Genomic DNA, 26,425 nt, shown 5'->3' on the forward strand with positions numbered 1-26,425 from the left:
ACATTTAAATATAATATCCTAGCCATCTTTTTCTATGACGTAGGAGGACTTAAACAGGAACTGAAAAACAACAATAAACCAATGGAATAAACAATAATTTATTTATTATATAAAATTTTCATTGATCATATCACAAAAAAAGTAAGGAGGGGGCGTGCAATGGCTCGAGCACCCTGAAAAATTTGAATAGCCCCCTTTTTTTTAATGGCTCCTAAATATCCCAAAAATAAATTATTTTGATAGCCCCCTGGACAATTTATTTTATATTAAGTATTATATATAGATTTGATTTTATTATAGCCGAGTTCAAAATTACTAATCAAATATATTATTCATTTTTAAATTTAATTACCATGCCTCTTTCTAAAAATATTTCCAAAGTCCAAACAAGTATAAGAAATTTCTTTTTAAAAGTAAGTAGACATATAGTTGTTAATCCCAGTGGCTCCTACAACGGGAAAGGGGAAAGAGGGGGGGGGGGTCGAAGCTATTGCTTCTAAAAATTTGAGTGGGGGTACTTTTTAAAAAAAATTTAATTCTTTTATTGTTTTACTACATCCATCCATAACCAATTGATTTCTGGTTTATGTATGTAATAAGACCACCCCCCCCCCCCACTTATTATTTAATTTAATATGTATTGACGGAAATTTTGGTCGATGTTTAGTAAATTAGGTTGTTATCCGAGATTTCTTGTCATAAATTATTTTTCCAATTTCAAAATATGCCCAAAAATATTAACCAAAATAATACAAATGCTTTAAAAATTTCTATCGCATAATATAAGAGATGATAAATGGACAGACCACATTAGAAAAAGACATGGTGGGCTTAATTTTAATGATATAAATAAAAGCTTTGAAATAGTAGCTTTTATGTATATAACTCAAAATTGGACAAATAGCAAAGTAATTTTTTTATTAAATATTTAATTGTTTATACTTATCTTATAAAGGGAAATCGCAATTTAAGAAAAAAAAGTAAAAAGTGGGAATTCAAAGCTGTTGGTATAATAAATATTTTTATTAATTTAATTATTTTTTAAAAGTGTACTAATAATAAAGAAAATGTGTGAGAAGAATATATAGTAACTGACTCTGATAATATTCATGAAATTTAATAATGATATTATTATGCATGAATCATCACAGGCACATATGAGCCGATTATGGAAGGCTTTCGCACAATAAAAATTCCATATTCCAATTTATAATACCCCAGAAAGAATGTGTGGATAATATCCGTTCTATCATAAGAATAATAATAAGTTGTCTAGGTTATTAATATCTCGTAACCAAGCCTTCTAGGGGAACAGGCAACCATAAGGTAATATGATGGGCCTTATTAAACTCATTGCAGATTCTGAACTATACTCAAAATGTATATACCACAAACTGAAGAAGGGAGAAAAAAATAAGGGATTAAAAACTAAATTATATTCAAATCTATTGTCATATAATAGTATAAATATTCTCATTAAACCATGAAAAATATGGTTATAAAAAAATTCAAAATGAGATTGAATTTAACAAGTGCTTTCAATGGCACATATGATGTTTCGATATCAGAAGCAATAGCTTTGATAGTAAGATATGTTGAAAATAGTGGGACGCCTAAGTCCGTTGAAAGACTGATAGACATTTTATAAAAATTTTAAGAAGTTAATTTATATTTAATATTTTAGAAAATTTTACTGCCACCATGAAAAGATTGCAGAAATCAAAGGCAGAAAATAAATGTTATAGACGTATATTACGTAAATTTATTGATATTTAAATTAAAAAAATATAATGATCACATAATTCAAAATAGTTTCCTATATATATTGACAATTTAATTTAATGTAATTTATAATAAATTGATCTTTTTTTAAAAGTTAAAAATAAAAAATTGAACATTAGTTTATTAAGTAAATTGATTTATAAAATATAAAATTTAATATTAGTTTATAAACAAATTGATTTAAAATATAAAAGTTGTTTTTATAAAATTTAAAGTTTAATATTAGTTTATAAATAAATTGATTTTAAAATATAAAAGTTGTTTTTAACAAAAACAAAAAGAAAGAAACTGATTTTTATTACATTTGAAATATTTTAAGTTAAGCCATAAATGGCTTAAGGATGTAAAAAAAAAACAAATTTTTTTTAAAGTTAATACTGTTTAACAATATTTATTTACTAATAAAATATATACTGTATAAAAAAATCCTGCAGCACTTAAATGCATCAAGTTTACTGTAAAATGTTAATTTAAGATATAACAAAGGGCAGCACTGCCGTGCGACAGAACTTAATGTAAAAATCCCAGTGAGAAGGCTGGTTGTTTTTTATAACCACCTCATTTAAGAGGACTTTGGAAGAATCCCTTTTTTTATATTCAGCCGCCTCATTTAATAGGACTTTGGAATATCTTTATTCATATTTTTTTTCTTACAGACTATATTTCAAAATAACAATTCACGACAGAATAACAAACAAATATAATGATTTATTTATTTAAAAAAACTAATATAATGATAGTAATCATCGATTTTTCCTTTTTTTCATCTATATATATTATTTATTTTTTTAAAAAAAATAGAAATAAGAATTGATTAATAATAATGCCAATATTATTTTTTATTTATCAATGAAAACTAATAATGTTATTTATCTCGGATAAGTCACAATTTAAAAACATAATATAATTATTTTAACAAACTTTATCAATTTAAAATCATACTTATGACATATATATTAATTAATTTTAGAATTAATTATACATGCACACCTTGTGAATCTTGCCTTGCACAGCTGTGATATTTCTTTGTTAAAAACAATGCCTAAATCGAAAGGCTTAGACGCTATAATGTTCTCAAGTATATCTAGAGAATCGGAAATACTTAATAAGAACGGAACCACTAAATTTAATTTTACAAATAATTTACAAAACCAAAATTTTTCCCATATAGCCCCTGCTGACCAAATTGATGTTCAATTCAATAATCTAACATTGTCAATTAAAGAAGGCAATATATTTCGAAGAAGAGGTAATATATAATATATTATATAATATATTATCAATTTTTAATAGGTACAAAAACTATTCTTAATAATTTGTCAGGTAAAATGAAATCGGGACATTTGACAGGAATAATAGGACCATCTGGTTCAGGAAAAACAACATTAATGAGCCTTCTTGCTGGATCAAAGTAATATAATAGCATTTAGATATTCTTAAATATATAATAGCTTATCAAATATTTTATATATTTCTTATATTCTTATTAACATTTTTAAAGGGCCAAACCCACATCAGGGGAAATTTCAATTAATGGAAGAGTTAGAGATTTAAGAAGTTTTAGAAAAATGTCTTGTTATATTATGCAAGATGATCATTTATTACCCCAATTGACTGTTTGGGAATCTATGATGGTAGCCGCTAATTTAAAGCTAAATGAGACTCTTACAAAAAAAGTCAAAGAGCAAATAGTAATATAAAATATATTTATCCATATCAATAATATTTTTATTTTCACTCATTAAATTAAAAGTGGCATATTTTTATCTGAACTAATCATAAGATTTACATTATTTTACTATGTTGTAAGAAAGATTATTCACTATTATTTTGAAAACATTTATATTTTTTAAAAAAAATTTGCTCTTTAATTTAAATTATATTTCATACCAATAATATTGATATGCACAAGATCTGCAATAGGCCTTTTTTTGAGAGGGTGTCAGGTGGCGAATGAATTTTTATTTTTTGGATAAAATTAGCAGAGCAGATTTGTTTTGTACTTATTTTAAATCATTTCTTATATTAATCGCATATTGTATATAAAAATACAAAATATTTAATTTTGGGTATGTGGGTGGGTGAATTTTAAAAAAAACCATAGACAGATAGGATGTGTAGATTATAAAAATAAACAATGAATATGTAGGCTTGTCATTTAAAAAATGCTATTGCAGACCTATAATGCACATTCTATCCAAGATCAATTTTTGTTAATTTTGTATGGGATGTCAAATATAACAGTTCAGTTCTAATCCAGTCATAGATTAACCATCTCCTATAATTTTTATTGGAGGACTTTAGGCCAGGGTTGCCAGCCCCCCCCATCAGCAAGAGATTTATGCAATTTTTTGGTCGACATGCAGAGATCTCCCTTAAAACTCCCATGATTGAAAATCTCCAACCTAAAATTTCAAGCATTATAACATTCTTTATTTAAAAATATAATTTTGAAAAAAAATCTATATTTATTTTCGGAACGTTCTAGAGCAATAGGAGAATCATGGTTTATGTTCCATCGTTCTATAATTTTTCTTAAGTTCGGTTCTCGGAACGTGTCCGGATGTTGCGTTCCATGTCCCTGAAAATAAATTCAATTTTGACGTATGAATTAAAACCGGTTTGAAAATATTTATAACTATTCGATTTTCTTCTCATATAATTTTTTTTTATATTGGTTGTGATTTTAAAAATTGGTTTCGCGTTTCGATTCAACACCCCGATATTATATAATTTTAAATAAATAACTATGATAATTCGTTTTAACTCAGTTACAAATCATCACAATTCATTTTTAAAGTTTATCTCATAAATTTACATTTTTTTTCTATATTACAATACATAATCCATTTTATTTAAATTCATTTGTTTTTTAATGAATAGGAAAAGAATTATCTTTAAGAAAAGGAAACAATGCCAATAATCTATCTTTCCTCTTCTGCAAAGAATTTATTTTCTTCTCTTTTTTTGTATTATTAAATAAAGAATTTTTTTAAAAAAAACTTATTGTTTAAAAGAAAGAAAAGGAAGTTTTCATCATTTTTTTAGTGAGAAAATTTGTTATAAATTTTTACCTTTATTTTTTTCCTGATTTTCATTTAAATAAAAATCAGGTCACCCTGAATTATTCATTTTTTTGAAGCCCAACCCAGATAACACTGGATACCAATCAGTATCATTTAAATAAAATCTCAAGGTTGTGTGGGTAGGAGTACCATTTTAGTTAACATATTATAGTGTTGTTAAATGACTCGATTTGAGCCCATTTTTAAAAACGGCTAACTCATTATTTTACTACTCAATATTTTACCCAGTAAAATATTGCCTAAGCCTGAGATTTCGCTAATAGATGTCCTAACCTATGTGCCATCTATGAGCTAAATCTCCAGACTTGCGTAATATTTTATTGGATAAAATACTGGGTTATCCACAGAGATCAAAACCGAATTTTTAAACAGCTATTAACAGGTATTTTTTATCTAACCATAATCGAACCGCTAAAATATCTATGAACCGTTTCGAGTGCCATGATTTTATATGTGAAATTATTACTTGTATATTGCTAAAATTCTAATTTATATCCCAATTATTTTAAAGATTATTATAAATCAACACAATTTTAAAGTTTTCTATATTGCCATCATTATTTAGCTTATAATACCTAGAGACAAATTGAATCCAATATATAAATTATTTATCTATATAGTATTGTAAATGACAAATCAAAATGTAACATTTTTATATACAAAGGTTTTCAAACCGGTTTTTAGATATTAGAACCGAACCGATATTTTTATTTTTTGCGACCTGAACCTTGAGCCGTTATTGTTATTCGAATCGGAACTTTCGTTTCGGTTCAACCCTGTCAAATTTAAAAGTCGGAACGAACCAGAACTTCTTTAAAAAAGATTAGGAAGCGGAACTAAAAAAAATTTAGAATCGATTTAACGTGGTAAAGTGAAGTAGATATCGTGGTAAGATGAATATAATGTAGAGCGCATGCGCGACGGCTGAAACAAAATCTCCAAGAAAATAATTTCTGGATAATAATTGTATTTGAAAAAAAATATCTTCCATTTTTAAGAACCTGAAAAAAATATTTAAAAATTTCGAGAAAATTAGCAAAATGAAAAAAAATTTTCTCGTAAAAAAAATTCTCTGAAATTTTTTAACAATATAAATACACCTTTTTAAAATAAATGGACGATGTTGGTCATCATATAGTAATTTTCTAAACAACAACCAAATTTTATTCAGGTGCAATAAAATGCGTTTATTTTAGCATATATTAACGGTATCACGCTGTCCCCGTAGCATTCAATCATCTAGTTAGCTTCAGAGAAAAAACTTCTTGGATTCGGACACACATCTATACGACAGTTTATATATGCATTCATTGTAGGCCACAAACACTATTCAAAAGCAATTTTAAAAAATTTGTATATAAGAATAAAATTATGACGCAATCTAATACTATAAAACAAATGTAAAAAACAAGAACTTTCAACGCTATACTTCATAACAGACCTTATTTAGGTGAAACCCCTATTATAACTTATATAGTTTCGGCGAAATTGAGCCAAACTCCTAAGTTATCAGTTTGATTTTTCTGGAATTTGTTCAAAGAAAAAATGAATCAGCAGTCATATATGATATTAAATTATTTGATGATAGAAAATCATAAAAGTCAACAATTTATTTAAATTCTGTGCTGATGTATTCATAAATAATAAACTAATTTCATTTTGGAACACAAATAAATTAGCCAAATAATATTTTCAGAAATGAGACATACTGCGCATGCTGGGACCTATTAATCTATCGCTTTGCCATTTTTTAAAATAAATTATTATTATAAAAAAAATTGAAATACTTTAGAATCACAAGTTATCTTATTTTCTTGAGGTTTTTACCGAGATTTTTTTTGAAATAAATTTCCATATTTAACAAATTTTTATTTGGCTATTTTTTTCCGATAATTTTTAAAATTTTTTCAAAAAAGAATTCCCGCATTTTTCCGTTTTAAACTTTTTATAGGATTTAATTAAATGGGATTTTTTTATTTTCCGGAGGAATTTTCCGATATCTAAGTTTCGAGAAATTCATTTCCGGTGGAATTATTTTCAAGGAATAATTATCCTCACCTTAATTTGATTATTAGATATTATTCTTATAATGCTTACCCTAAGTTCGAGCGTTTGAAATCGATCATCGACTGATGATAACAACTTAATATCGAATGGGTCTTTGCAAGTTTCGATTTGGTTTGTCCTCTGGCATTTAATACTACCTAGACTGACCATTCATCCATTTAAATGTATATCAATATAAATTAATAGTTCGACACCTAGATTTGTTTTTCATCTTAATAATTTTATATTAAATTTAATAAAACATTTTCAAAAAACAAAATGTTGGATCACCAGCTGAATTATATTCACAATAGTACTTTACACATCATTGAGCCTAGGTAAATATTAACACACTTCTCACATTTTCTCTCATTTTAATATTTTATTTTTTGTATTTACGATTAAAAAATTATTGGTCTATCTATCCTATTAAAACTTCAAAAAATAGGGAAAATAATTATTGCCTAAAAAGAAAATATTATTTCTAGAGATTAGACGAAAGATTTATAAAATAATAATTCATTTTGAATTCGAAAGAACAAAATTTAAAAATAGAGTTAATTAATTAAATATCTCTGTTTTGGTGTTTCTAACGGCTAAATTAATTTTTTTAAAAAAATAAAAATATTTAATAAAATATCCTATAACGCGAAACGAATAATAAAATTAGAATCTAAGCCATATTTCTGGAAGTTTATTAAATTATGAAATGAATGAAGAACAAATATGACCTAGGCTAGGACATGATTGGATCGAATGGGTTCGCTGATGGAGGGATAAAAGCGTGCGGTACACGCGCCAACATTTTTTTAAAAAAGATCCTAAATAATTAGAGCTGACACCACTATTAAACGGATTAATAAATATAAATACTATTCTCTTTAAGTTTTAATTTTTAACTAGATCTCAGCCAAACTCCATGGTTATTTATTGGAGGTTTCATTCTAACTTAATTTATATTTGTTATCTTCAAAATCAGGTGTAAAATTACACAAAAAATAATTAAAGATTATCTTGTAATCATACATTATGAAATTATACTTTTTTTTATAATATAATGCTTCCCCATATATTTATGAAACTAAAAACAACGTAATATTTTTACACAAAAATATGTACATATTTTATATGTATAAACCATTTTCATACCTGGAAAAATAATGAGAAGATAATTTATCAAAATTCGAATACTATAGAAAAATTATAATTTTTTTATTATTACTCGTCTTCCATTTTTTTTAAAAATATTTTTATTATGTCTATATTTGCGTTTCGTCTACGATTGTATATCAAATATCAAAATCTCTATTCATAATAATATTGATAATGTTTGCTTTGCTACTATTATAATAGTTGTTTTGTGTGTATCTATGTTGAACACAAAAAAATGAAGCACCCCCCCCCCCACCCCAGAGCTCCTATAATAGTTAAATTGCTGCCTCTACGATATTTTATGACCCGTTCAAATAGTTTAATAACCCTTTGCCTTTAGCGTTTCTATTTTATTTTAAAGTTCTTTACATATTTTTTTCCCTGCGTTCAAAGTCGATTGATTTTTTGTAAGCAATAACGTCTTAAGTTTTTTTTATGTTGTATACATTTATATCTAAATGCATCATTGCTTACGAAATGGTACAACGCTGGGCATAGACTAATTAAAACTTGTAATTTTGGGGCATACATTTATTTTGCCGTAAACCGCAATCAGTTCAAGCAACAAAATTTTTTTTTTAAATAACACAACGCTAAATGCTGTAGCCTCAATTTTTAAGCACTACAAAAATTTCAAACAAAATTTGCAATATATTTTTTTGTTTCTTTTTTTTTCCTTAACCCATTAATAGTCAAGATTTTTCTGGTGGATAAAAATGTTCATTTTTTCAGATTAATGCCCAAATATGATATTCTAAAAAAATCAGCCAAAAAAATAATCCTATGCACCGCACCGTTAACCATTAAGAGGTTAAAAAAAGATAACATTATTTATAATACCATAAGCAAAAACAACAGAAATCTTTATTATTTTTCTGTAATGCATAATAAAAACGAGAAAATGTTTATATATTATGAAAATATTTAAAACATTTAATATTAAGTTCGAAAAAATTATTGATAAATATTTAAAATATATATTTATCAGAGATCTGCAAAAGTACCATTTGCAAGGCCCGGCCCGTATTTATAAAAAAACTTCGGTCCGGCCCGCGTGTATATTTAAAAGATAAAATACGGCCCAGATTTCAGATATACATTTTTATATATTTGTTTTCATCGAAATAATTTCATAATCACTTAGAAATCTTTGCATTTTAGACCTTAAAAATTCATCATGTTTGAGAGCTTCTTAGGGACATAAAAACATTTATTTTTTTCTAGTATCGAGTTTTTTATTCTTTTTTAAATAAAACTACAATGTTGATATACAGGAGATGGTGTATAGCAGGGTTAACCTTCTTATAATTCAGTCTTTGGAAATTAATTATTATTATTTGTTAAAATTTTGTAATTTTTATTATTGTTTGTATTGTATTTTGGAATTGGAATTACTAAGAAAATAAAACGAATAATAAATTAACTTTTTTTAAAAATTAGCCTTTTTAAATTAAACGCAGGTAAAATAAATTTGCTACTTGTATAATATATTTTAAAAAAAATTTATTTTGAAGGTTAATTAATGAACCTAATTCAATCACAAATTTTAGTGTTTAATTGTATTGGTCAACCTTTGTTACGTCATTTATTATTTACCTGCTATTTCAATCTCCTCGCCTAAAAATATAATTTAATTATAAATATTATAAAAAGAAACTTAAATCAATATTTTTTAAACACATTTAATATATATGGTGAATTCCATCAAATCAACAAAAAAAGGTCGATTTTCAACCCGACCCCCCTTCAATTTTTTTTAAATTTTGTATATTGGTAGTATATACTATAACTAAGAAAAAAATGAAATTTCGCCTTCCAACACTGTTTACCCGCTAAGATATGGCCGTTTAAAGCGCGGAAAAATGGTACATTTTTGACAAAATGCACTTCATTTATTTTCAAATATCTCGAGAAACAATTATGTTAAAAAAATAATTTAAATTTTATATTGTTGCTTAATGAAAGTTCTTTAAAATTACATAAAAATAAATATGATGGATATTTTATTAATATCGAAGACCGGATGTGTAAAACCGGAAATGGCCATAGAAAAAAAAGGTATTTTTTTTTCAAATTTTTTTTCTCTAGATAGATATCACACTGCTTTTCTCTAGATAGATATCACACTGCTTTATATTTGTACAAAATCCTAGACTGGGATGAACATGGGTTTAGGAGTTATCACTCTTTATATGGCTAAAATTGAACAAATTTAACATTAATATCATCATATTTTAATTTAATGAATAGTTATGAAATAATGTTAATTTAAAAATTATTTCTAAATGATAGGCCCTTACTTTTTTTTTATCTTTATAAAAGAAATTTTGAGAGGTGGCTGGGATAATGAGCTGTTTAAAACTTTAGTTAAATTTTATCTCGAAATTAAAATTACTTGAAAAATAATTTTAAATATTTTATTTAGCATAAAATAATCTACCAAAATTGAAATTCAACAATAAATTTTCCCCCATATATTCAAAATTAAAAGAAAGGCTTAATATATTATTTGACGAGAATTTTATAGATTATAAAACATTCAAACAATGGATAGCAGTTGATCGAACTACCCTTGAAACACTGACAAAATCTGCTGACGAATTTGTAGATTATTTAATTGAATTAAACAATTTAATTCCTCATTTGTTTATAGCTTCACGATAATCATTAATTATAAACTTTTTAAAATTCAATTTAAATGTTGGCGAATTCTTAGTTATTGCAAGAATTTTCAGAAAATTATGCATTTGTAGTGCAGAACCATGCACAAGGATGTAATCAGATCAATAATCAAGCCACTATCAACTTATAATTTATTACCGTAAGAACAACATAATAAAACATGTTAAATTAGTGATCAGATTGTTTAAAGCACAACGCATGTGCATTTTATTTATTTTAAAAATTAATCGTATTCTTGAAGGAAAGATTTAATAGAGTGGCTAAAATTTATTATTTTTCTGATGGAGCAAACCAATATAAAAATAAAGATTTCATTAATCTCTACAATCATGAAAATGATTTTGGGATAAAGGCTGAGTGATATTTTTTAAGGTATGCGACTTGGGGACCTTTATTAAACGGTTAGCAGCTCGAGCAAGCTTGCAACGTTCATATGAACATCACATATTGACAACAATAGATTTATTTAACTATGTAAGAAATAATATCTATGGGGTAAATTATTTGTGAGCAATAATGAATATATGAACATAGAAAGTCATCTTGAAAGCAGGTTTTTGAGAGCAAAGAGAATTTCTGGAACACAAAGTTCCAAACTTTTATTCCCCTAGACGAAAACAAAAGTCATAATTTATTAAAATTCCTTGGATGATTATAATATATGATATATTTTAATTATAAATTTTTGATTGTATTATATGTAGCAATTTGAGGCAAATAAAGTTATAAATATGTTTAGAATTATTTTGTCAAGTAACTTCGAGACAAAATTTAACTAAAGTATTAAACAAAGCTCATTATTCCAGCCACTTCTCAAAAATTTTGATAAAGATAAAAAAAGTAAGGACCTGTCATTTAGACATAATTTTTAAAATAACATTATTTCATAACTATTTATTAAATTAAAATATGATGATATTAATGTTAAATTTGTTCAATTTTAGCCATATAAAGAGTGATAACTCCTAAACCCATGTTCATCCCAGTCTAGGATTTTGAACAAATATAAAACAGTGTGATATCTATCTACAGAAATAAAATTTTGAAAAATATACCTTTTTTTTCTATGGCCATTTCCGGTTTTACACATCCGGTTTTCGATATTAATAAAATGTCCATCATATTTATTTTTATGTCATTTTAAAGAACTTTTATTAAGCTACAATATAAAATTTAAATTGTTTTTCTAACATAATTGTTTCTCGAGATATTTAAAAATAAATGAAGTGCATTTTGTCAAAAATGTACCATTATTCCGCCCTTTAAACGGCCATATCTCAGCGGGTAAACAGTGTTGGAAGTTAAAATTTTATTTTTTTCTTAATTATAGTATATATTACCAGTATACAAAATTTAAGAAAAATTGAAGGGGGTCGGTTGAAACCTGGTTGATTTGATATGGAATTCACCATATATATATGAGAGCGTTCATACCCGGCCAAACGGAGAATTTAATTCAAATATCCGTTTCGACAACTTTTTTTCAAAGATCCGAGAAAAAAATAAAGAAAAATATTGGATTGAATAAAAAATAAGGTATCGATAAATTGTAAGCCGTTAGAAGGGGGAAATTTTTTTTGTAAAAGTATTAAAAAACCATCATTTTCCCTAAATCCGGCTCGAATAAGAATTTAAAGGTCCGATAGTCGAATATCATTGGTAGATATATGTAGTGTTCTAATATAATATATAATATGCTCTATTAGATTGTACTAAATATGTCATGGAAGTTGGGGTTGTTTAGGCCTAAGATTTAAATATGACCAGGGCTTAGATTAATTTCATTTAAATAAAGGCTTCATTTAAAAATATTCAAATTCGAATTTTCGTATATTTTATTTGTCAAATCTATTTTTATAATAAGTTAAGGCTAAATATTTTTATTTTTTTATAACAATAATTCTCTCACCATTGTAAAATTAAAATTCAAAAGAATTCATATTTTAAAAAAAAAGATTCATCATTACAATAGTTCAGAAGAGAGTTTTTTTTTTAAAAAAATATACCAATTGTAAATCATTTACTTCACAGAGTACTTATTATTTAAATGTACACAAAATGATATCGCAAATGCTACAGTCTTTTCGGATCTCTCATTTATAAACCTGAGCCGATTATAACGTAATTATAGGGTTGTTAAAAAGCCCGATTCGGGTCGATTTTTTGAAGTAATATCACGTAGGATTCAAGATTTGGCAGATAACATCGAAACCTTTCAACTATCTATGTGCGAAATCTCCAGGCTTACTTAATATTTTGGCTGAGATCTTAATCAGGTCGTTTTTAAAAATCTAGCCTTTTAGCAACAATTACTATTTATTAATAATCCTTAACTTCTTTCGTTTTTTTTATGTCACGCAAATTTATTTTTAAGAGAAAGCAGAATTATTTCATTTCAGAATATTTAAAAAATAAATTTTTTCACCTTTCACTATCATCATAAATGTATCATTAAATTTCCATTTACTGATAATGGACGCCGTTCGTACAATATATAATATATAAATTTACTAAATAACAACCAAATTTTATTAAACCAATATTTTTTTTATAAATATACAGGGTTTTTCAAAAGGAATGATTAAAAAAGGAAAAGTTCCAATCAGAATAGAACTCCCTCAAGAAAAAAGGAAAATCGATATCACAAAAAATAGATTAAGAATGATATAAAATTAAAGGTAGATCGCTAAAAGAAAAATAAAAATAGCCAAAATTAGTGGAAAATGACATTTTGGAAATTGGAATTATTAAAATGACAAAAAAAATTTTAAAATAAAAAACGATTTTCTATTTTTAATCGAACCTTTTCCCTTTTTTGATAAGATCCTTTCCTTTTTTGATTGTCATCTTTCCCCTTTTGAGTGGCAAACCCTTACCTTAACTTGGTCCAAGAAATTTGTTTCAGAAAAAAACCAGGTTCTTTAAGTTACATCGGACAATTCAAAGCGTGTTATGTTTTTTTTAAATATAACATTCGCATAAAAATATACGTCTGACCCGCATTATCATTTATATTTATCAAAATATTCTAATTCGCATTTGTCTGAATAGAATGAGATTTTTTTAGACTAATAAAATAATATGAATAAGCACAACCAACTTTAGGCGTTATGACAAAATCTATATTTAAAAAAAAACCAAAAAGAGTGTCCTAGCTACTTTTCTGAATAGAATGCTCTACTAAGAATTGAGAACAAAAATTAAGACTAGCTAGGACGCAGCCATTGAAGTTGTTAACGTTTATAAATAACTCGAGACTACTCGAATTTTTGCTACTTCCAAAATATTAAGAATATATAATATATTATTTATTTATTTTTTACAAAACCCTTTTTCCAGAATTAAACAAAAAAAAAAGATTAAAAATATACAATAGTTAATTACATAATGCACGCTTCAACTCCATCGGGGGGGTTATGAAATTGCATTTCAAACAATTTCTGACTTGATAATGAATGAATGAATAATTAACATTGTTTAACTACTTAAAAATAAAACAATGCATCGTTTCACGTTAAAAGTTAAAAAAACAAAATTCATACGTGTAATAATTTTACCCGTTCCCCATAGAGATCTGTGAAAAGATATAAAGAAGCTTATTTTTTTTTCTTACGCATCGACATTTTTAAAAAAAACTAAATTTATGATTGGAAGGCGAGATATGATTTGGGAAGGAAAAATTCATTTTTTAAAAATCCAAAAACTGGGTTTGTATAATTTTTAGATTCAGGGTCATTATATTCATTTATTTACTTTCAAAAAATAGTGTCATGATAAAAGTTACTAGAAAAAAAGTAACTGCTAATTTTTACGCTATTTTATATTTTTTTAAAATAATTGATTTAAATTATTTAATACAATCGTTGGCTGACTATTTTATTTAATCCACCCCCAATTTCTTCCCTCAAAGGTGATTAATTAAAAAGAAATTGCCTACATATTTTCAAGAAGGATAATATATTTTTTTCCCCTATAAATCATCTTTCAGTGTAGTTTCGTTTATGTCACTCGGTCCCATCCCTGTTTCAGATATTTTTAACATTTATGTTAGATCAGTGTATCTAGAGTAGTATTGTTAAACTGCTCGTTTTGAGCCGATTTTTAAGAACGGCTAACTCCACATTTTATCCAGAAAAATATTATGCAAGTCTTAAGATTTTGCCCATAGATTGCACCTAGGTTTGAACACCTATTAACGAGATCTCAAGGCTTAGCCAATATTTTCCGGCTAAAATTTTTAGTTGGCCGTTTCTAAAAATCGGCTCAAATCGAGTCGTTTAACCACACTAGCATCTAGATTTAATAATACAAATTTCGAAAATAATTTTATAAAAGTTGGCCAAGATTCTTTCCGTCTGATTATTTGCTAAACAATTATCAAAGACATGCTACAATAACCAAATTTTATAAAAATGCAGTAAGACTCATTAAGTCCTATTTACTAAAAAAACTAATAAATTTGTGATTAGTGTTTTTTGTCATCACCGACTAGGTCACCCATTCCAAAACTATAATAAATTTTTGTATAGCGGCAATGTGTTTTTTTCCAGCAATGTGTTATTTTTTCAACTTTAAATCATTTTTAGCGCGTTTTTTTAAACTTAAAAATCTATTTACCGGAATTGTATTTCAGCATGTTTAGAATGCCTATCTTATGATTTATAAACACTTTTGCCCTTAACCTTTGAGTCACTTGTAATTTATATAGAATATTTATGAAAAAACTAATCTAAATTATATTACGTTCAAATTTATATCAAAATGTCTGAAATTCATAGGGGTCTCTATTCCAAACATGATGGAATACATTTCCGGTGAAATCAGATTTTAAAAAAACTGGCTTAAGGATTTTAAGTTGAAAAATAACACATCCTGAAAAAATATTTCTCATATTTATAATGATAATTAATACGATGTGTTTGAATAATTTATTTAAAAAAATACATAAAAACTAAACAACGCCATCTTACAAGGATAGTCATAGATTATAGAAATTGAAGTTTTCACGCGACATTTTTGTAATATTTTGACACAGGTTGTCAATTAAGAAACTAAAGAATAAATTTAATATATAACAAATACAAAATTAATTTTATTTTATTAAATACAAACGTGAATAATAATTATTTTATAATACAATCGCTCTATATTAGTGTTGTTAAATGGCTCTATTTAAGCCTATTTTTAAAAATGACTAATCAATATTTTTGCCAGAAAATATTCCCTATGCCTCGAGATTTCGCTAATAGATGCCCAAACCTTTGTACCATATATAAGCAAAATCTTCAAGCTATTTTTCTAAATAAAATATTGATTTAGTCGCTTTTAAAAATAGGCTTAAATCGAGCTGTTTAATAACATCAATACGCTTAATATTCATTTACATATTAAAAAGAAAAAACATTCAATATATTTTTAACAATTTTAATCGATCTTTTTTCATTTTCAATTAACTTTACCAGATAAAATTTGGCATATAAAACTTTTTTTGTCAATGATAATTACGACAATTTTATTAGGTTTTTATAATAATTTTGACCCTTTTCACGTTTTAATAAAAATTAATTCTTCTCTCATAATAGGAGGTTTTCCGGTTAAATGAAATTAAAGAATAGTTATAAAAAGTGTTTTGGCTTATTTTCTTTTTAATATTTTTTTATAGAAAGAGGATTTTTTTTTGATAATATATTTTGATCGAGTTATTAATATTTTCCTAGAATTTTTTATAATAAAAAAAGAAAAGTATTTTTATAAAGTATGTTATTAATTTGCGATAGAGATTTTTTTTAGTCATTATGTCTAATTAGGCTTATATTCGATTTTCTGAAATTCAAGGTGGGTATAAATTTAGTTATTGTAGATTCAACTTCCATGACGAAATATATATTCTTTAAGAATATAAGAGTAAAAATTCATTCCTTTTTTTAATAAAAAAGATTCTGCACGCAAGATTAAACAACTATACTTAAAGGTTTAGGGATTTATCTTTGACAGGTAACAGAAACCTTTTTTTCCTAGGACCTTTCTGTTCAAAACGAAAACTGAGTTTTCATCCCATCACCTTCCCCCACCGGACTTGTATAAAAAAATGTAATGCCAGATATTCTCTGGACTCTAACTAATAAGAAACTGACGAACAACAAAACCGGAAAAAACGGTGGCCAAATATACCATTATTTTCTGTACCGGCATTTGCATAATCTCAAGAATTATTCCTCTTCTATACAATATTTCTCAATTTCAAGTCTTTTTTTAAAAAAAAAAAGCTTGGAAGAGAAAAGAAACGGAGAAAATCAAAAAGCAAAAAATTTATTAATTAAATGGAAAAAAAAATGTAGAAGAAAAATTAATTATTATTTTCAAAAATTAAACTAACCTAATTTTTTCCAACTTTTTAAACTATGAAATTATCGAAATGAGAGAAAATAAAATGAAACCTTTAAAACCACTTCCTCAACCATGTCAAAACATATTTTAAAAAATTGCTTATCAAAAATTTTGTATCGCCTTGAGAAGGTTAAAAAAGCGTTAGGACGCACGCGTCCCAAAGCTGCTATACCTGGTCAGTTCTCTAAATAGGAAAGAAAAATAATATAAAGAATGAATAAATTATTATTTTTTTATCCATTTATGATTTTTCAATTAAAAATAGGACAGTGAGAATATCAAAGTCCGAAAATTCGTGATAAACTAGATTTATTCATTTATTAGATTAATTTTGAATTACTTTTTATTTATATTTTTTTTCGTGGTATAATATAATTAAACATTGTTTCATGAAATTCGATAGGTATTATAGGGATAGATATTAAAATTATCATCTCATAATTTAAAGAAGAAATAAGAAGGAAAAGAAATTTTTTAAATTTTTTGTTACCGAGTCAAATAACATTATACAATTTAAACACTAAATTGAATCACTAATATAGATAATTAGGCTGTATGTAATAAGTTCTCTCTGCCAAAATAAAATTTGCTTATTATTTTTAAAAGAGTCTAAATAAATTTTATTAGAACGAGATATTTTATTACCAAAAATTTTATTTTCATAAAATAATTTTTTTTAGTTGATATAAATTTGTTTGCCATAGCCTAAATAAATCGATTTTTATCTTTCGCCCGCCCCACCTTCCAACTTCATTTATAAAAAAAAATGTTCAAGTATTTATCAAATCAATGTAAAAGACTACCATAACCAAAATGCTTAAAAGATACTTTCTAAATGTATATAGATACATATACAATTTATAATTCATTGCCTTAATGCCAAAATTGAAAATCTATTGTTAAAACTAAATTCCAAATTAAACCAAATATATTTTTATTATTGAGCTTTAATTAACAAAACATATAGTTTTACTGATGCATTTCTGTTTAATCACATTTTTAGCCCCACAGTTTTACAACTGGTGAGATGGAAAGTAGGATAGTGTTACACTTTATGATTAAAGCTGAAGATTGATATTTAATATAGTAAAAATTATGAGAATCGTTTACAATCATTAAATGCTTGATGGGAATTTATATCTTTATCCCTGTCATCACCTGCGAAGATTAATAGCATTCGTCGGAAACTTTGAAAGTTCATCGACTAATCGCTGTAACCCTTTTCCTTAGCAAGTGTATTCAAGTTTCGCAAATTTGTTGGATTACGTGTTGATTGTTATCTTGGTCAATATCGCTAATATTAATTATCTAAAAATTTATAATATATAAAAAATTAATATCGATACCATATTTTCATCGTCCACGTGTAAAATAAGATTTAAATTGGAATATAATAAATTTAATATAATAGGATTAAATTTAAAATATAAAAATACGTAAAATTAAAAATTTTATCTAAAAGTATCTATCAACAAATATACATCTAAATATGTATCTAGATATAAATATATTTTACAAATATTTTTATTTAGATATGATCAAATACAACATTTTTGTATCGACATTTTATCAACTCTTAACATATAGTATGAAACCTTCACCCAAAATAACTGCTATAAAGATGGTTACCTTTTATTATAAGTTGGGTAATGGCTAATATAGACTAATTCGGATTATTCTACACTACAGTCATATGCCGAAAAAAATCCGCATAGCATTGGAGCACGAGATAATTTTTCACGCTTTCTTCACCGTTTAGCTATTTTTAAAAACCTGAGGCTGAAGTGCGATCTAATTCGGCTCAATCTACAGTCCCATGAAAAAAATTAACCGAGTATTGAGTTGAGTCAGAGTTATAAAAAATTTCGCATTCTCCAAGATTACGCCATCTTTTTAATAAACTTGATTCGGAAGTGATAGTTTTCGCCTAAAAACTTGGGTTATCATTATTACCTTTTAATTAGGGCTGTGCCGATCCACATATTTTTCACCGAATCGATCCGATATTTTCCGATATTGCTTCAATACCGATCCGATATTTTTACTGATTTTTAATCACCCCCGTTTGAACCAAATGTAATTAGCAAAAAATCGAATTATGAATAATTTAATTTTTTTATTTTTACAATTAAGACTATAATAAAAAAATATATATTCAATAATATATCCATTTTATGTTGGAATTATAAAATTGTAATATTTAATATATAAAATTATAATATATTAGATTTTTATAATAAATATGAGAGCCTCTAGATTTTATGGGAATAAGCTTCTACGATATGGACTATCTATATCTCCTGCCGTACTAAAGGCAGACTCAGATGATTCCGCAGATAACGCATTTTGCAAAATTATCTTTGTCTTTTGTAAAATATTTCCATAATTCAGATACCATATTTAAAAATTCTTTTATTTAAAGTATAAATAAAAAAATTGGCGTTATTTAAAAAGATTTAAAATAAATAAAAATTTTTGGGTGTTCCTTTCTATTTTTATAACAAAAAACTTTTAAAAAAGAAATAAAATTTTAAAAAATTATTTAGAAATATTATAATAATGCAAAATTAATATATATAACAAAAATAAAATAACAAAAAAAATAAAAGTAAAAAGATCGGATCAGTTTTTCTACGGTATCGGCCCGATCCAATATTTTCGGAAAACGCTAAATATCGGTACGATCCGATCCGATATTTAATATTGGCACAGCCCTACTTTTAATAATGGCCAGCAGTGAGAACATAATTTGAATGGTTGAAGGACCGGCAATTTTTTGTTTCATTATTAACTTTAGGTCATAGAACAATTAGCGGCGAGTTTGCTATGAGTTAAAATGTCCACAAAAAAAATGTTTTTTTATTAAAATTCTATAGATGACTTGGCATTTGCGCTAGAATAACTTTTCTTTCATGAAAATAACGCAAATATTGTTCTTTTCTGTTTAAAAAATATATTACTACATATTACTAGGGCTTGGCTTACTATAATATGAATATTGTATTGGTATTGATTTCAAATTATTTTTAATTGGTATTGATTTTGTTTTTAATTATTATCCATGCAACTTAAACTTGGAATAAAAATCATTATTTTTTTTTTATTATTATAAAAAATCCTGATTGTTTTTTTAAAATTAACACGATCATTTTAAAACGGTTTTAAATATATCATTACTATTGATATTGGCATTGGGTAATATTGATTATTAAAACCAATACAAATATCTGACTTTGTATTGGATTGTATTGATATTAGTAAAAATATCTGTGTTTGCTCATTTTGTTAAATTAAGTTTATTTAATAAATGATTAAATTTATTTATTTAATTTTTGAATTTACATTTCTAACCAAGCGAAATGGCTAAGGTTAATTAGCCTTAGACATTTAAAACAGATATGCTTGGGCTAAAATTAGAGCCCTCCTTTTTGATAGTCATTATGGCGAGTTTGCTTGTGGCCTTTGCTAGCGTCTATCAATCCGGGGGGGGGGGGGGTATGGCTCATAATCGTCACTTAAATATAAGGGGAATGTCATATATATTCCTTGATTTTGCAATCACATCCATGTTAATAACATGGATCTTTTCTTATATCGATAATATTTATCTAGGCTTTCAAATTGTTAAGAGTAAAATATTGGGTGTATAATAAGGGGGGGGGGGGGGTAAAAAATTTTAGGGTTGTCAAATCGTCAGTGGTCGGGGGGGGGAGGTGTAGAAGTCTTTGATAATTACAAACCCTTTAAAATAAAAAAATGTGGTTGTTTGGAGTTTTTTTTTCAAATTGAAATATAAATTAATAATTATTCCTCCTTTAAAAGTCAGCTGATTAAATATTCGAATTTTTTTACAACCAGGACACATTAATATGGTTAAAATTTTATATGATTTGCTACCATACAATTTTTTTCAAACCAATAAGTTAGGAGCCACATAAACTTATTTATATATACCTAATGGGAAAAAAATGTATATTGTTCAAATGCTATGAATTTATGAAGCACTTAAATAGTTCACACGAACAAAAGATGAAATGAAGTTTATTAGAAAGAAAGAATACATATGCATTATTATTATGACTAATGTATTTTTTTAAACCAAACCAAAATTAAAATACGATATTGTGGATTTTTAAATTAAATTTGTTTTAATTTAATTTAATTTTGGCGATTTCTGCCTATATTTTTTTTAGATCCGTTTGATTTTTCAAATTACTTCCTCATCGATTCAAACGTAATACAGTATTTAATTTAATTTTGGCAATTGTTATCTATAATATTTTTTATATCAATTTGATCCTTTAAATTCAAACGTAATATAGTATTTCCTTTATTACAAAAGCACGCATGCGTTACAAGCGCATCATTTTAAGTTACAAAGGGTTTTTTATTTTTATCGACTTACATATTAATTCATTAAGGGAATTCCGACGGGGCAACTTATGCTAAATCTGGCCGGGCCGAAATTTTTTAAGCACGAATGTAATGCAAATTTTTGATTTTTCATTGGCAAAAAATGATTACGAGTCAGATAGGCTTTGGCCATGTTGATAACTATTAAAGGTCTCGAGAATGTAAAATTCTATTTATAATATTTCTGGGCCGGAAATAGATGTACTCTAAAAGCGGGAAAACAAGAATTTAAACCGTAAATTGGTTGATTCAGGTTTAGTGTCAGATATAAATACCAGTTTAGGTTCGATTCATAAAAAATATTAATAATATAGCTGGTTTGTTTCGGACCTTTTTGCATATACAAGCATATTAGAATTATGTAAAAAAAAGGAATAATTTTTAAAATTTTTTTAATACTATTCTCTAAAAAAAAGAATATTTAGCCGTATACAATTAAAATATTTTTTCAAGATTCTCCTCTACCAAATTATAACTATAAGGAAGGAGGAGGAATAAATTTTAGGGCTGAGAACACTTTTATTTGCTAACTTTGTTAGCTAGCACCGTCAAATTAGCGATATCTAAAATTAATTATTGTTACTTTTTAGTCAAACACTGATTATTGATCATCTTTAAAAGAGTTAATATTTAAAGAGGTTCAAACTGGTTCACCTGCATTTTTAGAGGTTCGGTTCAGGTTCGAATGACAATTTTTTTCACGATTCAGGTTCGGTTAACAGTTTGTTTCAGGTTCGGCTTGAGTCGCCGGGGGAAACGTTTTATAAGGTTATTATTATCGCATTTGGAAATGAGGGAGCAGTTTTATTATAATAATTCTTTAAATAAAACCAATAATAAATCCAATATTGTAAAATACATATTTTATACAAATAAATTAAAGGTAACTGACATTCTTTGGCTGATGGGCCTATATTTTAGCCGGGACACTAGAGCAGGGAATTTATCGGGAGGTCAGCGAAAACGCCTTTCTATCGCTATGGAGCTTGTCAATAATCCCCCTGTCATGTTCTTCGACGAAGCCACTAGGTAAATATGTCTTTTAGTAAATTATTTAATTGAGCTATTATAAAAAAAATGATAAAACGTTATTATAATTAAATCTTATATTAATTCATAATTGGGAGTCAATGGACTCATTTTGGTAATAAACCATTTGAAAATTAAATTGCCAATACTATTAATGGAAATCTATTTTTTTTTAAAAGGGAAATAAATTAGCTCTGTTTGATTTAGAAACTATTTACAAATTTTTCATCTTTGAAGGTAGTAGAGGAAGAGGATAAAAAAATATGGATAAATATTCGAATATCGGGATATCGCTCCATTCGAGCCCATTTTTAAAAACGGTTAACTCAGTGTTTTATCCAGAAATATCCTGATAATTGGCGCAAAGGTTTGGGCATTTGGCAAAATCTTGAGGCTTAGGCAATATTAATTTTAAATCGGCTCAAATTGAGTGATTTTGCATCACTAGTTATACAGGTATAAAGGGAGAGAATTAGAATTTTTTTAAAAGAAATATTGTTGTTGAACGGCTGTTCCATTATTTTAGTTTAAAAAATGCCATGCAAGCCGGAAATTGACGAAATTTCGAGACTTGCACAATATTATTTTGGCGCTAAAATCTTAATGAGAAATCATGCCGTTTAACAAAAACCACACAAGGAAGTTATTTATTTCAACTCTTCAAGACTGCTAAATCAATTATTATTAAATTTAATTATAATGAATATTTTTTTCATTCAAAAATTTTTTTTTAGTGGCTTAGATTCTGTTTCGAGTTACCAATGCCTCAAAATACTTAAAACGTTGGCTCAAGGTGGAAGGAATATCATATGTACCATTCATCAACCAAGCGCTAGATCATTCGAAATTTTTGATGATGTATTTTTATAACATATATAAATTGGTTTAAAAGAAATTCGAAAGTGTAATATCTTCTCCCGTATACCATGTAAATGCCCATCATTCGGATCAATGTATATCCAAATGTTATATACCTTGATTACATAGACACAGCCAGTGGGGAAATCCCGCCTTCAGAAATTTGCCTATTTTCATAAATATTATTATAAGCTAATAAAAAAATCTCATATAACCCCCCCCCCCCCAACCCCCCACCCCAATCCCAAAATATATACAATATATAACGAAAATCTGAAAAAGGTTGATTATTTTTTAAAAATAACGACTCATTATAACCAAAATTGTTTTTAGAAAAATCTAATATAAAAGGCCTACAAATATGTAAACCTAAAACCTCTAATATAATATGAGGGGAAACACACCTAACCTTTAATAAAATCCTGGCTATGCCTAAGATTTCCTGTTTAATATTTAATTTTTATTTGTCTTCCTAATATTTTTATTACCTTTAAAAGTAATTAACTAAATATTAATCTGCCGATTAAGTAATAAAAATAAATATTATATAAGGTGTAATGATAAAATTAATGTTAAAACACTAACGCTCTTCTAAGTAAATGAGCACAGCGAAACAAGTATTATAGTTAATTAATAATGATATATAACGTCGTCAACACTGCAAGACTTCATAAATATCATTTTTTTTATTGCATTTTTTGGATAAATGGGTGTATCTACTCTAAAAAAAATCAAGTCTCAATAACCAATAAAAAAAACATTAAAACATAACAAAAAAGTAATCAAAACCTCGTAACTGGTATTTTCTTAAATCATTAAACCTCATAACTGATCAACAAAAACTCATAAGTGGCATGAGGGTCGCATGTAATATTTTTTTTAAAAAAACTATTCTTTTGAAAATTATCAAAGTTAAAATTCATTAATAAGTATAATTATAACAGTTAAAATTCATTAATATGTATAATATTTTATAATTATAATAACAGTTAAAATAGGTTTTTGTCTTATCTGAACATTTTAAAAATGCTACTTACGTGGTCTTACACTGGGACGATATATAGGTATCATATTATGCTCTAGTTTGAAACCGAAATCTTTAGAACGGGAACCCAATACCCCATATTTATTTAAATATAAAGTATTTTATATGCAAAGCTCAGTTGATTTCGGCTCTAAAACTTTTTTTGCACAAGTTGCCAGTCTCGGCCTGATTATTTAAATGCTTGTCCGGTGCTTCCATTCCCGATAAAAAATTTTTACCAATTTCTCGGTCTGTTAAAACTACGAAAAGTTATGCCCGCCTCCCCGACCATTTAATTTTATTTTAGGTTAATTTTCCAGCCAGGGCTCTAATGTATAATAATACTTAATTTTTCCCAATGTCAATTAGGGTTTATACATCTACTTCTATGGCTATCTGTTTCCATAACAACCCTTTTAAATAATCATTTGTGTTTTTTTGTAAAGGGTCATATTATAAATAACATGTTTGATTTTTTTGTTAATTAATTTACTATTATTATTTATAAAGTGTTTTTTAGTTAGACAGCTCTTAAAATAGAATGAAATAAACATATTGTAATTTATTTTTAAATATCGACCCGAATAAGATTTAGACCAAAATAATATTATGTAAGCCTCAAGATTTGACAATTATATGTCCAAACCTTTCTGCCATCTTATGAGCCAAATATCCAGGCTTTGCATAATATTATTTTGTCAAAATCTTAATTGGGTCGTTTTTTAAACTAGTTTTTTTTCCAGTTTATGATTGAATATAGAACTTGAACTGTTGACACTCATTAACAAGCATTAATAATTTATATACTTTATTTTTTTTAGCTCTATATATTAGTTCACGGAGATTGCCTATACAAAGGACCTCAGAAGGATATGCTACCTTTCTTGCTAAAACACGATATAAAATGTCCGCCGTTTCACAATCCCGCCGATTTCAGTTTAAAATTTAGAAATAAATATACCATTATAAACCATTTGCAAATGTTGTTTCCTTATTTTTATTTTACATCTTTCATTTTTTTTTAAAAAATATCCTTGTTTTTTTATTTTATATTTCATGATTTTACCATTAATTATTTTTTTTTATCATTGAATTGAATAAAACTTTGTCGAACTAAATTATTTAACCGTAATATCTTTGAAAGCGATCGATCACCTTCTTATCTAGATTACATTGGCCAGATTTTATCTTAACTCCATCATTTTTTTTAAACAAAATTTTATGTGCTATATTTATATATCTCATAATTTTATTTGTATATTTTGTATTCTATATTAAATCAACCAAAAAAAGTCGATTCTCAACAGGACCCTCCTTCGATTTTTTTTTTAAATTTGTATGTTGGTAGTATATACGTTAGGGTCAATGTGTTTTTTCCGGCAATGTGTTATTTTTTCAACTTTAAATAATTTTTTGAGCGTTTTTTTTTAAATTTAAAAATCTGATTTTACCGGAAATACATTGCAACATGTTTGAAATACCTACCCTATGAATTTCAGATAATTTTATCACGAACTTTTGAACTTAATAGAATTTATATTAGTTTATCCATTAAATTTTCATATAAATTATGAATGACTCAAAAGATATCGGCAAAATTATCAACAATTCATAAGATAGGTTTTCTAAACATGCTGGAATACATTTCCGGTAAAATCAAAATTTTAAATTTAAAAAAAAACGATTTAAAGTTGAAAAAAATAAAACATTGACGCTAATATATACACATAACAATAAAAATGTATAATTTTACTTTTCAAATCGGTTTACTTCGTGAAATATGGTCATCTTTAGAAACGCTAAAATTCAAAAATAAACGATTATTAAATTTATTTTATTGAAAATAAGTCTATTACATAAAACCGGAAATGGTTATAAAATAAAAATGACTCCTCTTTTTTCTTTCAAATTTTTTTTACAGATAGACATTATACTTCCTAATATTTGTACAAACTCCTAGACCAGG

At 26.2% G+C, this 26,425-nt stretch overlaps 1 protein-coding gene across 1 annotated transcript in view; it reads left to right on the top strand.

The window, feature by feature from the left end:
* Nucleotides 1-2,785: 2,785 nt before the first annotated feature.
* LOC135929273 (ATP-binding cassette sub-family G member 4-like) overlaps nucleotides 2,786-26,425 on the top strand; it is a 33,266-nt gene continuing 9,626 nt past the window's right edge. The window contains exons 1-6 of the mRNA XM_065465781.1: nucleotides 2,786-3,031; nucleotides 3,076-3,193; nucleotides 3,284-3,473; nucleotides 22,432-22,577; nucleotides 23,312-23,435; nucleotides 25,281-25,395. Of these exons, the coding sequence (XP_065321853.1) occupies nucleotides 2,821-3,031; nucleotides 3,076-3,193; nucleotides 3,284-3,473; nucleotides 22,432-22,577; nucleotides 23,312-23,435; nucleotides 25,281-25,395 (904 nt within the window). The 5' untranslated portion in view covers nucleotides 2,786-2,820. The remainder of the gene's footprint in view (nucleotides 3,032-3,075; nucleotides 3,194-3,283; nucleotides 3,474-22,431; nucleotides 22,578-23,311; nucleotides 23,436-25,280; nucleotides 25,396-26,425) is intronic.

This window comes from Gordionus sp. m RMFG-2023, chromosome 5 (genome assembly GCF_954871325.1).
Source record: "Gordionus sp. m RMFG-2023 chromosome 5, tfGorSpeb1-WG-v2, whole genome shotgun sequence".
Lineage (NCBI taxonomy): Eukaryota > Metazoa > Nematomorpha > Gordioida > Chordodea > Parachordodidae > Gordionus > Gordionus sp. m RMFG-2023.